General features: G+C 34.3%; 1 protein-coding gene across 1 annotated transcript in view; it reads left to right on the plus strand.

Moving 5' to 3' along the window:
* The window catches only part of LOC126745496 (ubiquitin-conjugating enzyme E2 J2-like), a 28798-nt gene extending 21069 nt beyond the window's left edge, over positions 1 to 7729 (plus strand). The window contains exon 4 of the mRNA XM_050453365.1: positions 7430 to 7729. Coding sequence (XP_050309322.1) covers positions 7430 to 7615 — 186 coding nt within the window. The 3' untranslated portion in view covers positions 7616 to 7729. The remainder of the gene's footprint in view (positions 1 to 7429) is intronic.
* The last annotated feature ends 8440 nt before the right edge of the window (positions 7730 to 16169 follow it).

Raw genomic sequence — 16169 nt, forward strand, 5'->3', positions numbered from 1 at the left:
CTTCCATAGCTCTTTAACAACAATCTTTGAAAAAAGTTTTCCTTTAAGGAATTTAAAGACCAAAAATAGAAAGCCTTTGGTTACCAAAGTTATAACGAATGCTTCCAAAAACTTACGCTCCCTTCATTCTATTCATAAATTTTTTATCAGTCACGTCTTCTCTGTCTCTTATTTGAACAATTACAGGAAAATTTACAGAAAAGTAATAGAGTATTCAAAAAAGAAATATTTTCAAACCCAATTAACCATTTCTTCTAATAGACAAAGGGAGTGCTGGAACCGCAGCTTACTGCGCGGCAAAGCCAAGAAAGGAAATTCTAAGCCGTCAGTTGAGCCTGAAGTTCTTAATGAATATTTTTGCAATGTTTCACAAAGACTATCGAGTAATATTAAAAGTGCAACTAATCCCCTGGATTTCATAAAGGACAGATGTATTGACTTATTTTTTCTCATACCAACGAACCAGTATGAAATAAAGCAGGAACTCAGGGAACTAAAAAACAAGACTAGTAGTGGTTGGGATGGAATCTCACTGAAAATATTTCGACATCTGCCCGACGTGCCTCACTTTCTGAGGCAATCAACCACTCCTTTCTGACTGGTACCTTTCCAAAGTGTCTGAGGATTTCCATGGTGGTCCAAACTTCCAAAAATATACCAATGCCCCGAACACTTTAAGCCCATTGCATTCTTGCCAACACTCGTACAGATACTGGATAGTACATCGTTTTTGGAAAGCAAGGAGATTCTTAACTTCAAGCAGTTCGACTTCTAATCGAAAAAAAATACATCTAATGGTATTTTTCACTTTCTTACTGAACTTTATGTGCATCTTAATGAGGGAGACTTCAGCAGGATTCTGTGATCTCTCAAAAGCTTTTGACCGCGTAAATCACAGAGTATTGCTGCAAAAGCTGGAACACTATGGCTTTACAGGCAATTCTTTTTTCTGGTTTGAATCAAATTTATCACATAGGCAGCAAACTGTAAGGGTGGTTGGATACTTTGATTCAAAATTGAAACACAATTGATCTGGTGTTCGGCTTCTACTTTTAGGACCCGTCCTGTTTTTATTATATATTAATGACATTGTTAATTCTAAAATCAAGGGACTTGTAACTTAATTTGCAGATGACACAACCATTTTGTGGACACCTAACAGAGACATATTAATGCGTTCCATGAACTGTGATATTCAATATATTAAGGACTGGTGTGATTGTGACATATTACTCTTTAATGTTCTAAAGTAAACATTATGCATTTTAATTGCGTACCTGCTCATTTTAGATGATAATGAAATCACTTGTAGTGAAGTTCCTAAATTTCTTGGTATCCTAATAGATAAAAACTTAACTTTCAAAAGCCAGATAACAAATATATTAGGTAAATTGTCATCAGGCTGTTACTCATTGATTAAAGATCTCTAAAAACCTGGATTTTGCAACCGCCCGCATGGCTTATTTTGCTTTAATCGAGTCCCACTTTAGATATGATATAGTTTTTTGGGGATGCGCCTATCAGGGCTTATTTCACTCCGAATTTGTGTTGCAAAAGAGCTGTCAGGAGAGAATCCTGCAAACCCCTATTTCTAAAACACAAGTTGCTGACTTTACCTTCTCTTTTTATTCTCGAAACATCCTGTTTATTACACAAAAGGTCCAGACATAGCACCCTGTAAACAATATAAGCCAGAGAGGCTGTTTACTAACACCCATTCCTCACTCAGAGCTTATCAAAATTTCCATTTTATACAATGTCAGGAAGATCTATAATCATCTGCCAAAAACGTTAAAGGAATCCAACTGTTTTACAATTTTTAAGAGTAAACTTAAAAATATTCTCTATACACAATCCTACTATACCGTGAGCGAATTTTTGCAAGACAGAATTTAATTCCTTGGCACTTTGGTTTTTCTTCTCTGCTTCCCTAAATATCGACGGTTAAACGGCAAAAGGCCCTAAGCCGTAAATTTTGTTTTTATAGGAAACGAAAAAAAACGTGCAAAATTTTTTATAAAATGTATCTAAAATTATTTTTTAGTTTTTAGAAGCATATTGTCAGATATTATTGTACACTGTCGTTAGTCCTTGAATGCAGACCCATCTATTTTAAAATAATTAAAATGTTGATTAGGCCTTTGTAACTTACACAGATTTATAAACCTCAGAAAGTTATGTGGGTTAGGCCCATAACTAAAGTACCATTTTAAATACCTACCTTTACTAATAGGTTTAATAAAATTAACTAATTTAGACATTAATGTCTATATTTTGGTTTAAAAACCAATAGCATTTAAGTATTTATCAAAATGTAACAAAAGTAATGAAGTAATGAATCAGAATTTTTTGTTCTTTACATTTTTTAAACTCTTCAGTAGGATTGTCTTCTTCATCGGACTCAGGTAGAGTTAACATCATTTCTTCTTTTCCAGTAAGGTCCTTATACTCTCTTTGATATGCCATAGGTATAATATTTTTTTCACAAATTTGGAGGATGCTATTTAATTTCTTTGCTGCTATTGACAGCGAAGCATTGTAAAGTGGAGGTAATTGCATATTTCTGGATCCACGTATATCCAAGAAAATGAAATGGGGGGCATCCTTAAGAGAATATTTAAACTGGACTTCATTAGATTCTTTAAGAAAAGTAATTTGTCTAATGTCTAGATATTTAATTATGCTTCCACTGGTGTTTTTTTAAAATTTTGTCGGGCCAAAATCTTTTTTGTATGGCTTTAAAATCATGAAAATCACTGTAAGTTAGTGTTATAACTTCATACGGGCGAGGATTTACTCTGGAATTCCTTATCACTGTTGGCCATTCACTAGGCGCCCATACTAGCATTTTTTTGGTATATAATTCAATAGCCCCATGAACACTGTCCACCTGCATGTAAGTGTGACCAGGAATTAAAGAAGTTATCTTTATTGATATTACATTCTTAGAAAGCTTTAAGAAAAATGCGAGGAGCGCCATTACAGCTCTATTCTTATTTTGTCCACTGCATGAGTCACAGTACAAAGCTATCTCTTGTTCCCCCGGCTTCATCGACAAGTAAAAGGTATTTATATAAAACAGAACATACTTCATTGCAACCCCTTTTAGCATCACTTCCTCCCCATAAGAAACAGTAAGCATTCCGTGTCCCTGCTTCGTAAACGGTTTCATTATAAACTGCGTATCGATTATAATAGCAAATTCGCATATCTAGTTGACCGTGTGGTGTGCTCAAAACTTTCTGCATATCAAAACTGGCACACAAAAATCCCTCATGGTTGGATTTTTTTTGATCGACAAGGTAGTGCTTCTTGTCGATCGTGGCTAGTTCTTTTTCTTCAATGTGGGCTTTGTATTTTTGTTTTTTTTCGTCTGATGCTTCCTGCTCCTTATATTCAATGCAAGTATTGCATTTATGTTTTCTAGGAGCATGAAAACCTATATTAAACTCAAGCGTGAATATTTTTCTAAAAACAGCCTCACTTACAGTATTAAATTTATTTTCATTCGCCCAAGTCTTGTAAAATGTATACAATCTTTTGATATTTTTGAATTCAACCGGTAAGTACTTCTTTGTAGAACTGCTCCTGCAGTAATGGGATGGTATTGCAGATAGCATTTTTATATATTCCATAACATGTTCTCGTGTTTCCTCTTTTGTTTTATTTTTTGGAATTGTGTTTTTACCTCTTCTATCGTTTTGGGGAGTTCCAATGGTCGTTTTATTGGTATAAAGCCTGCGAATCCGTTTTTCGTTTATACACAATGTAGAAAGAAGAAACTGCCTGCACACTTTCTCTTTGGTATTATTTTTAGGTAAATTATAGTTTTTTGTTACAGTTCGTCGACTTTCGATGTTTGTTGTGTATTTTCTTTTAATTTTTTTAATGCTAACACAGGATATTAAAAATGAATTTTGCTCTTGTGCATTGCCTAGCTTCCAAAATTGGTTAAAAATTTCTTCTCGTTCTTCTGCTGAAAATTTTATTGTGCAATTCTGTTGACATGATTTGCACGGAATCTGCTTAAGATGTCTCGCAGGAATAATTTTTTTCTTTGAAGACCAGTACTATTTGCCTTCTGCACGTAACTGTTTGGCAACCTTTCTTTTATTTGTTTTTTTTTTGTCTTCTTTTTCCATCGTCGCCAATAACATTTATCTCTTCTTCGTTATTATTTATTTCTTCTTCATTATGAGTTTCCATTTCGTTAGCCACCCTTTCGATATTATTTTCACAATCATTTTTTTCACTTTGATCATGATGAATAAACACTTCAAGTGCTTTTGGGTCATTCTTTTTCTCAGTATTATTTTTAGTTGGTCTTTTCCTTTTAGTATGTATTTCTTCATATTCTTCTAAGTCTGATGATTCTGATTCTTCTGTTGTATTGTAACTCCTGTCATGCATCTCATCTTTGGATTGGAAATTATGTTTTTGAACATGAATAATATCAGGTTCGTTTTGATTCATCTCCTCAATCTCAATAACATTTTGATCTAAAGTTAAACTGCGGCTGCTCGAATGCTGCCATCACTTGGTCGGAGAGAATTAGCAATTCATCATCGTCAATATTCATAAGATTTTGAATTTCTTTTACATCTCCTATATTATTTTCCTTGGTAGCCTCAGTTATCAGTAGTAATTCATCTTTGTTTGCCTTGTCTTCATTCTCGTTTTCTATTATATTTTGATCTTTAACCATCAGTACCATTTTCTTAGTTCTGCTTTTTAGGTTTGCCATTATGATCACAAATTCTGTAAAAAAAGCCATGCTAAGTAAGTACAATAATTTCAAAATACAAAATTAAAGAAAATTTAATTGTTATTTTATTAATTTAAATTGAACTAAATACTCTAAAATAAATAATTATGTTAAGAAAAAATGAAGGGCGTATGCCACATGTATATAAAAAAAATATTGTTAGAAAAAGGCCTATCCCTCAAATATTTTAAAGCAAATGGCCCTAAGCCTCCGTCATACAAAGCAAAAAGTCCTAAGCCACATAACCTCAAATTATTCTATTTTGAAATAATTATGATTGCAACATGCAAAACATAGTTCAAAGTATCATGCAAATACTACATACCATAGACTTAGTAAAACGTAAAAACCAAGTTGTACTTATCCTACTTAAACTTGCTTTTCTCACAAGAACTGAATAGTTTATTAAAACTTTGACGACGCTTCAGCAGGGTATAGCAGAGAGCGGGATTAAATGATTTCGACTGTCAATGTCATGTGGCTAACACAGTTGCCAACTGAAAATATAAATTTTCCCTATAATTTGAAAATATTTTGATCGTTAAAAAATAGTCTGTGGCTTAGGCCTTTTCTCATGGATTTCTCCAAAAAAAAACTACGGGTAAGGCCTTTTTTACTCAAATTTTTTTTTTAGTTGATTTTAGTTGATTTTTTAATAGTTGATACTTTTTTATGTGATTTTGTTTTGTTGTGGCATAGGTTTGATTTTTGTTATTGTAGCCGGTATATATATTTTACAGAGGCTTAGGGCGTTAGTTTAATAAACTCTTTTTTTCCGCTAATATTTTGAAAGAGAAATGGCATTTTCGGGAAAATGTGGGTTAGGGCCTTTTGCCGTTTAACAGTCGATATATTAACTAGTACTAGATTCAAGATCTTAATGTTTTTTTTTAAACTTGTGGCTCTCAGTTTATAACTTGTCCTTTTAATATCCGATTATTTTTTGCTGTGTAACCTGTTTCCTAATTTGGGTAAAAAATAAAGGTTTTCTTTTATACAGGGTCCGGCAGTCAAACCTGACGGTTTTTGAAATGAGATAAATAAAAAAGTTGTTGAGATATTTTAATTATTATTTTTTTATTGTAAAGAGGAGAATTGGAAATTTAACATTTATAATAAAAAAGCACAAAAATAACTTATGTAGCAAAAATTATTATGACTCTCTCCAATGTTTGGCGCGGGATCTCACGAATTTCTCGCCGAATGTTCTCCTTCAGTTGGTTCAAATTATTGGCCCAATATCGAAAATTTTGTTTGTTGACACATCCGTTAAGATGCAAATGAGCCTCTTCTGAACTCAAAACAATGATTCCAGGGTCTTCATCGATCATTCTTAACATGATTTGAGTAAAATTCAACCTTCTTTCGAAGTCACCTGCTTGTAATTCTTGAACAATAGTAATCTTGTAAGGATGGAAGCGTAGGTCGACATGAAGAATACGTCTTACAGACCGGTCTGAGATCCGAAGAGCTTGGGCGTGAAGAATGGCAGAGCGACGAGGGCTTCGTTCAACAGCATGCCGAACAGCTTCAATATTAGCAGGTGTTCTAACCGTTCGAGGTGATCCTCCTCTCCTTCTTGTTGTTCCAAAAGCAGTGCTCTGTAAGTTTCGAACCCAGAGAAGAATTGTGTTTCGAGAAGGGATCGCACCGCGAGGAGGAACATTAAACCGTATACGAAAACTCCTTTGTGTTAGAATCACAAAATCATTATTTCTAAAAAAGTCTCAACAACATACGCACGGTGTCCAGCGGTCTAACGCTTCATTGCTACTGAACTTCCGCTCAAGGTGAACAGTAGTGTTCCCATCACTAGTCCGGATTAATCGTCCGTTCAATTCGAATATCAAATTATTCCGAATCAATCCGGATATCTAAATCGTCCGGATACATGCCGCCCGTCATCCGTTCGACCGACAATGATAATTAGCTATTTTAGTTTTAACATCATGTAGAAATCCGTAAAAACGAAATGTCTAATGGGTTGCATAATGCATACCTTATATTCGAAAAACAGCGATAAAAAACGTTTATCGGACGGTCGAGCATCGAGCCCGAAACATGGCATAATTTGCCGAACAGGCAAGACATCGAGCGGATGAATTAATCCGGATGAAAAAACCGAATTTTTAATTCATCCGAATCAATACTGTCCGGATATTGAATTAATCCGGATTTTTACAACACTAGTGAACAGAATGGCGACCATCCCCACCCGACCAGACGTCCCCACTCAAAAACCGCCAGGTTTGACTGCCGGACCCTGTACGTCTGATGATGGCTTTAAGGCGAAACCTGTCACCATGCTGTATGATGTCTTTATGCATAGTAATACCTTAAAGATATTAACTGATATTTAGATTTAGAGTTTTAAATTCTTATTTTAACCTAGGTTCGGCTAGATCAAAGTAAATTTCTCTTCATGCCTAAACATTTTGTGAAATAAGATACAGGTCAGTCCATTAAAAAAGATACAAATATTATGATCACTTCTTGATATCCACCCTGTATATGTAAAAATATTTTTAATTTTTAGATTTTTGGCAACCCAACAATTTTTCTATAGATAGTCGCTAGATCTTTGTCGTAGGAAATTGACGCATCCCGTACATTCAATAAAGAACACCGGTTCTTTTTGAGACAACTAATAATAACCTCTTTTAGGCTGAAGTGGAAAAACGAAAAACCACAGGGAAAACAGTCGTAGAAGCAAAAAAGTTTAACATAGGTGCCACAGCCTCCTATTACCAGTCATGTTTTACAAACTTATGTGTGATTGTCGGCTTTGCTGCATTTGCTCTTACTGTAAAATATGTGATAAAGTCAACGATGGCGGAACGGGACGACTAAGGTTATTGTTATATTATGTTTTAAAGTATTAAAATGTTTCATGTATTATACATATATAAGTTGATATAAATCGTAAGTATGATACTAATAAAATTTTTGTTAGTAAATAAAGTAGTATATAGTTTTAATAACAAATTTTCTTTCATAAAATCATAAATTCGTTTTTTTTTAATTAATTTCCCTGTGTTGAAATGTCGTCGGTGAGTAGACTATTATTATTAGTATTTATAGATCCCCAAAATGCTATCTGGAATATTTTTTTCGATAGAATATAAAAGCTTCTTATGGAACTTTACGAAACGTGTAAAAAAATGATTGTTTGGTGATTTTAACATTGATTTTCATTCAACAATGTATGAAGAAAAATATATATGAATATCACGCCCTTTTACTGACACTTAAAAATTTATAAGGCCTTTGGTGAAAGACTTAGAAGATGATTTAATGATATCAATTTGAGAATAATTCGCGATAGTTTACTTTCAGAGGATTGGTTCAAAGTTTATGATTACCAGGATGCCAGCAAAATGTATGACATATTTTTCCAGATTTTCTGTCAGTATTTTGATGACACTTTTCCATTGAAAAAGCAACACTTGGGTTCTAAACAGACTTATTGGGTGACTCCCGAAATGCGTAAGTGGTCACAAAATTTGTCAGGTTACAGATTTTACAGGAGAGATAGAGAGAATAGAGCTGGAGGTGGTATTGGTGGTTTACGTCAGAGAAAATCTAACATGCGAAATCATAAAAACTTTGAATTTTTGCTTCTGGATATTAAGGCTGGTATTTGTAAAATAGTCCTAATAGTAATATACCGTCCTCCAAATACGAAAGTCGCAGAGTTTTCTGGACGAAGTCGTTCCTTATGTTTTGGTAAGTTCTGATTTTTCTGTAATTACGGGTGATTTAAATGTGGACCTTAAACCAAATTCACTATTCAACACTCTATATGCTTACGGCTATTGTCAGTTGATTAACGAACCTACTAGAATCTCTAATAGCTCATCTACCTGTTTGGATTATACTACCAATTTTTATTAATATTAAAAAAGTAATTCACTCCGGTATAGTAATTTCAGATATAAGTAATCATAATAGAATGCCATTTTGTACTTTAAATATAAAAATTGAAAAACCTAGACAAAAATTTACTAACATTCGCGATTTTCGAAGTTTTAATTTCGAAAATTTTTAAAATGATCTTTCTAATATACAATGGAATTCTATATTTTATATGTATGTCGCAGCCTTCTACTGTAATCGGTCATTACCTGAAAAGTCTGGCATTTTCATGAAACGCTTCCAAACACTGAAACAGATAACTGTTGCACCGAAAGACTATACATTTTAGTTATGTGTTAGTTACGTTACGTAGTTACGTTACGTGTAACGTCAGCGTGCTTCGGCCGCTTGATGAAAACGAGCAAAATTACGTTAGGTGTCCGACTGTATTGGACGTTTCATGTAACGCTTCGAATCTACTTTGCACTTGCTGAATCAACATCAACGAAATAACACACATACTAACCTCAAAATACATTTTATTAGAAAAATAAATCAATAGAGGCTAGCTACAGTTCGAGAGCAAAAATATAAAAGAAAGTAAAACACGCATATATTAATCAAAGTAAACAAATGAAAAGTTACTTATTAAAACACAGCAAGCTATTATGGCACCGAATGTTACAAAGTACGTTATTTTTTTTACAGATACACTTATTTTTAGTACACTGTTGCTTGCTGGGTTTACACGAACATTTGAGAAAGCCTTGACCACCTGATCCTAATGACACAACCTCTGTTAAGCTCAGTGATTTTTCCAAGGGAATTTCCTCTTTATTAAGAAATGCTGAACCCGCAACAGGGAGACTTTCAGCACCAAACCATCCCTTTATAATACCGTGTTTACCTGCAACCTGATTTACACCATTTTACTGATCTATTATTAAACAAATCATATATCTGGAATCTCCTGGGCCTCTGTCGACTTTATGAATATTTAACAACACACAATCACCTACATTGAAAGTCGGCAATTTTTTTGTCGAATTGCTCAACATTTTTTTGGCTGCATCTTCAGTTTTATTTCTAGCTTCGGCGCGTTCCTTAGAGATGTTTTTGGTAGCGGAACATAAATTGCACAGTACTGAAGATCCTTGTTGACAAACTTCAGTAATATTAACAACACGTAAAAAATTTTCACAAATTGCTTCTTCAGATCTTTTTTCCTCCGAGCAAGACACACAATTGGTAATGTCGGTATCTTCATCAGCGAGACTTTCATGTGCATCCGATATTTCGACAACTGAATCTTCTTCGTTATTTATAATTTTCATAATGTTATCATGTTTCATAATGTTTCATCATGTTACTAGAAGATAGACCAACTTTAGGTTCACAGCCTAAAATTGCTTTATGCGGAGATCGTCCTATTGTTCTGTGAAATGAGATATTCTTTTGCCATTGCACAAACTGAAGCCCTACCGACCATCTTTTGCTATTCGTGTCAGACATCCAAGCTCAAATCATGTTTTCAACGTCATGGTTTAAGCGTTCATTGCTGCCTTGACTCTGCGGGTGTCTAGGACGACCGTGTACTATAATGCATTCAGGCCATAACTCTTTCAAGTATAACCTTATTTACAAACTCGCGACCGTTGTTGCTCTAGAGAATTTTCGAGGCTCCTATTAACAGAAAAATACTTAATAAGTTTGAAGCAACTTCCTCGGCACGTTTGGTTTCCATTGCTCGTAAGAATACGAATTTTGTGGCATGATCTTGATAATTCATTATCAATTCATTATCCATTTGAATTGCTTGTCGGGAAGCGATTGGAAATCTATCAGGTCCACCTGCCCTCTTTCATTAAAATCTTTGCTTACAATGGGACATACTACAATTTTTTGTCTGCCATGTTTCTTTTCATTTCAGCTTTTGCAGCATTGAACAAAACATTCTATGGCCGGACGTGGGATACTCAATTTATTTTTGAGAGCTACTTCCATTTTAACGCGACCACCGTGCCCTGTTTTGTTGATATGATAATCACATAATTTCTCAAATAAATCTTCGTACGCCACTACAAACTCGATTTCATCCTCGCTTTTATGTTTCTTTATTAAATGTGATTGGTCAGAAATGTCATAACATTATATGTCTGCAGCAAAAAGTATTCGCGCCTTTCTTTTCTTCCAACAGAAACCTATTTTAGAAAAAATAAAGAAACAAATTTCAAATAATTAAAATTTTCTTGTGCCTCGCTATTATAGAACCCTCTATGTAGCTAAGAATAATTTCCTGCGAAAGTACAATGCTTCCCATAAAACTTTTCTAGGAAACATTTTTTCTAAAAAGCTAACTTTGCCACACTATTGGGCCATCCTGTATACCTAACATTATACAGGTTGCCCTAATAATCCGTGGACATAGAACTGCCACGTATTTTTGGAATTAAAATAAGTCCATTGGACACAATTTACCTCTATACAAAAGTGCTTCGTTTGTCCCTTAGAAGGCATCAAAGTTTAACAATAAAAACACAGTTTGATATTTTTATTATATAAAGCAAAATCTAGTAGTAGCCCCTAATTACTGCTATCAACTGTACCAAGTTTCATCAAAATCGGAAAAATTATTTTGACTAATCAACAAAAAACGATTTTTTTATAAAAATTTTAACACCCTGTATCTCGAAAACTAAGCTCTAACAGACAAATGAAGCACTTTTGTATAGAGGTAAATTGTCTCCAATCGACTTATTTTAATTTCAAAAATACGTGTTAGTTCGATGTCTACGGAATATTAGGACACCCTGTATATCTAAATATTGCTATCCAAACTACACAAGTGTATAAAGTTTCAAAATGATAGGTTAGCAGGTAGTACCTACTAACAGTGGGGATATGTTTTTGTAATAGCATGAATTAATTCACAGTGTACACTGTACAAATCACGAGTCCACAAGAAACCCGGGAAATCCCGGATATAAACCTAACCTAAACCATCTATAAGAATGAGATAAGTACTTACGGTTTCTGCTTAGCTGCTACAATTTCCTGTATGACTGTTTCAATTTTGTGCTTTGTGTAAGGCTTTCGTAGAGGTTTCTGGGAATAAAACTCTTCTAATTTCTTGTAGAATTGCGTTTGTTGTGTCACAATAACAATCTCGGCCGTCGTCATTTTGAGGTTAGTATGTTTGTTATTTCGAATATTTCGTTGATGTTGATTCAGCAAGTGCAAAGTAGATTCGAAGCGGTACATGAAACGTCCAATACAGTCGGACACCTAACGTAATTTTGCTCGTTTTCATCAAGCGGCCGAAGCACGCTGACGTTACACGTAACGTCTAAAATTTATAGTCTTTCGGCGTAACAGTTGTTTGTTTCAGTGTTTGGCAGCGTTACATGAAAAGGCCAGACGATTACAATAGAAGGCTGCGACATATATAACATTAACGATAAGGTTCGTTTTCTTGGAGATCATAATAATTTATTGTTTAATATACATGCACCCTATAAAAGTGTCAAGAGTAAGTAAAACGCCGGCTCCGTGGCTAACGGAAAATTTAAAGTTAATTTTCAAACAGCGAGATTCAAAGAGCACTCTCCAAATATAAAAAAAAGAAAACAGTTGAAAGTTGGAATCATTATAAGGAAATGCGTAACTTCGCAGTGGCATCTATGAGAAGGGAGAAGGTTGCCCAACTGGAACATTTAGAAAAAACTAAATTATCTAAAAACCTCTGGCAAGGCCTGCGTAATTTAAATATTAAGACATCTAAAGAAATTGCAGAGCTTCCTGCCACCTTATGTGATGTCAATGCAATAAATAACTACTTTATAAATATTTTTAATAAGTCTAACAACTGTCAAAATAGAATTAATTACTACTCTAGCAACAAATTTTCCGATCAAACATTTAGTTTTGTCTTAGTTAATTAAGATACCGTCTATGAAATAATTTGAAATATTCGGTCAAATATCTCAGGTTGCGATGGCATTTCGTTACAAATGTTTTGCCTGTCACAGATTATTGACCATATAACAAATATTATGAATTCTTGTTTAGAATCGGGTTACTTTCCACAGCCTTGGCGTGAGTCAGTTGTGTGCCCCATACCCAAAATATGTAATCCCGAATCCCTACAGGACTTGCGCCCTATAAGTTTATTGCCAATAATATCGAAGGTCTTGGAAAAAGTTGTCTATGCACAGTTGTCATTTTATCTTACTGATAATAACATACTTCCAACTAAATAGTCTGGCTTTAGAGAAGGATTCAGTACAGCTACCACCTCGTTAAACATCATAGACAACTTACATACATAGACATAATAAGGGCTCTTGATAAAAAACAAGCCGTAATTTTAGTTGCTATAGATTATTCAAAAGTTTTCGATGTAATCGATCATGACATGTTGAGATCATGACATGGCTCATGATCAATCATGACATCGATCATGAGTCACCAAGTTAAAGTTTTATGGTTGCAATGAAGTTGTTCTTTCTTTTTTTAAGTCCTATCTCTGGAATCGTACTCAACGAGTACGTGTCAATAACAATTACTCCGATTCGAAACACATAATTTCGGGAGTTCTTCAAGGATCGATTCTTGGGCCTTTTTTATTCTTGCTATATACTTCTGATCTTCCTTTATTCGTAAAGAGCTCTGAGGTGTACCAGTACGCTGACGATACTCAGTTAATTTATTATTTCGATCCAGATGATATTGAACAGGCTTTTGAAAGTATCAATGAAGATCTAAACTTAATCTTGCGATACTCGAAAGAACACGATCTTAATATTAATGCCAATAAGACTAACGTATTACTTTTTGCCAATAAAAATCGTCGTGCTAACGTTGAAAAAAATATAATAATAACTCCTTGGCTTTTGCTGAGAGCGTCAAGATTCTAGGTCTAACTATTGATTCTTCTTTAAGATTCCAAGGGCATATTAGTTCTGTCTTGCAGAGGTGCTATTTGCGGATGCGTTTGCTCTATGCTAATAAACATATTTTTTTAGACAAGAAAAAACTCTCAGTATCGTTAGTGTTATCCATTTTAAATTACTGTTTTATCGTTTATTATCCTTGTCTTGATAAAATACTCCAGCAGAAACTGCAACGTGTACAAAATACGTGTTGTCGATTTGTGTGTAATTTAAGAAAATTTGATCATATATCTATCGATTGCAGTGGCTAAAAATGTCATTTCTTTTTAAGTTTCATTTTCTCACATTTATGTATCGGCTCTATAAAAACCAAAAGCCAAAATATCTGTTAGAGAAATTAATTCCAAGAAATGCGATTCATGATAGAGATATAAGACTCGGACATTGCCACACCATAGCTCTTTTCTCACGGAGTTATACTTACATTGCCGTAACAATTTATAATCGATTTAGACCTAATTTTTCAATTCCAATATCTCGCTTTAAAAATGATTATAAAACATTATTCTTGGAGGAACAATAGCACAGTTAGTTTTTTTTTCTCTATTTGTTCTTTGATTAATTTTAATTTTACTATTACTGCTTGTTTGTCAAAACATTTGTAATTATTATTATTTTTGGGGTAAGAGATAAAAGTAGCTTTAGCTATTCTTCGCCTTTTTGTGCAAATGTTATGTAATGTGCATTTGATACCAAATAAAGATATATTAATTTGATTTACTTATTTATTTAAAATATAAGAGATTGGTATGATCTTTATACAAGATTCAGACAGGTTTCGAGATTATTTTGGATAAATGCAAATGGAATAAAAAGAATATCAAAAATGTGTAAATAATTATTTCAAAGCACTTAATGACATTATAATCCAGATTTCACAAAATAAGTCGAAAGGTATGTGAGATCTCATAAATAAAGGGTTGCGATCTAGTACAAGTAAAGAAACTCTTACTCTATTAACCAAAAATAAAATTGTTAAAAATCGTAACTTAGTGGCTAAAATATTTAGGAATAACTTTGGGCTCTCTTATCTCTCTCTTTTAATTTTCTCTACGAGATTAAAAATATTAAAATTAAAAATAAGTCCTTGAACACCTGAAGTAGTAAGAGGTATTATAATGGGCCTCCTACCTAAATAATAAACGGGCGTTGAAGTAACTTTTTTTTTTTTTTTTAAGAGGTTTGTGAAAAATCTGCACGCAGACCCTCAGAGCATTGGTGTTCTGACGCTCCGGGGAGGGTGGGGATGAAGTACCAATCACCGTTCTGCTTCGACCCACTAAAAAACCCTTTCCTCTACGAAAACATTCCTTTCTTTCCTGGACCCGCCTTTAAGACATCTCCTCAAGAGGGCGTTGAAGTACGTGCAATGACATTACAATTAGTTTCAATATAATATGCATGAGGGTGTTTCCTGAGTATAATGAGACCATATAAAAGTGGCTGTAGCAGTCTTTTTTATACATGTCAGATGAACATGTCATATCAATTAGAGAAAGTTGAAAGCTTGAAAACTCCCTCTATAATAGAATCCGTATATCGGGAGATCAACCAAATTCTCTTTGTCTATAAAGATAGAAAAATAATAGCTTATATTGTATTAACCCTATAGAGGGCTTCTCTGGAATATATTCTATTTATTATCATAAATTAAAGTCAGAAGCTAAAGCTCTGACTCAACATCCACGCAGGTTGTCTCTAGCCCTGTTCCCAGGCCAGAATGCGATACGCATATTGCAAATTTGTAGATTTTGTTGCATAACTAGAATGTTTAAAAATTAATTCAAAACTCATTTATGGCTTTACAATAATTGTTAAATAGCAATAGGTTTATTTCAGATTAATCACTCAAATGTGGTCTAAGCAGAGAGTTTTATTTGAATAAGGAATGTAAACAAAGCATTCAAAGATTGCAAAGACTTGTGTGCGATTTAAATTTCGTAAAAGAAAATATAAGATTTCATCTTTTTATAAGGAAATAAACTGGCTTAAAATGGATGAGCGTTGAATATTTCCAACCAATTGTAAAAAGTATTTATTACTTGCTGAATGGTTTTTAACTAATAATAATTTTTTCTATCATATTTATTTTTTTTCTATACTTAATTTTTTGCATGTAGTAGTAGTAGTAGTAGTAAGGGTGGGGGGGCTAGAGCTCGGTAAGTAGGCTTGAGCAGTCCCTTTTCGTCAACCCCAGAATCAATACGCCTTCCACTCACCCCTACGCCTCCACTCCCAATGCGCGGTCTCCACCGAAGTCGGCTTGTCTTTTTAATAAAGGCTTGCACGTTGTCCCAGATCTTCCCGCTGGAGTGTCGTTGCTCCGAAAATTTTTCTTCTTAGGCGACTCCACCTATCACAGATACCTAGTATGGGGTATGAAGTTTTCTCGCCTGTACCGCAATTCCGACAGAGTGGGCTCTCTTATACCAAGAAGGTGTAGATGTCTGTTTAGACTGTTGTGCCCGGTCAGGATTCCCACCAAGTCTTTGATACTTTGTCGGGTCTTTGTTAGCAGCCGCCTTTCACCCTGGCCTCGACACGACAGTCTCCCAGTGTAGCACTGATCTTCCGGTCTTCCAGCGCCGTTTTGACCC

This window comes from Anthonomus grandis, chromosome 16, assembly GCF_022605725.1.
Source record: "Anthonomus grandis grandis chromosome 16, icAntGran1.3, whole genome shotgun sequence".
NCBI lineage: Eukaryota > Metazoa > Arthropoda > Insecta > Coleoptera > Curculionidae > Anthonomus > Anthonomus grandis.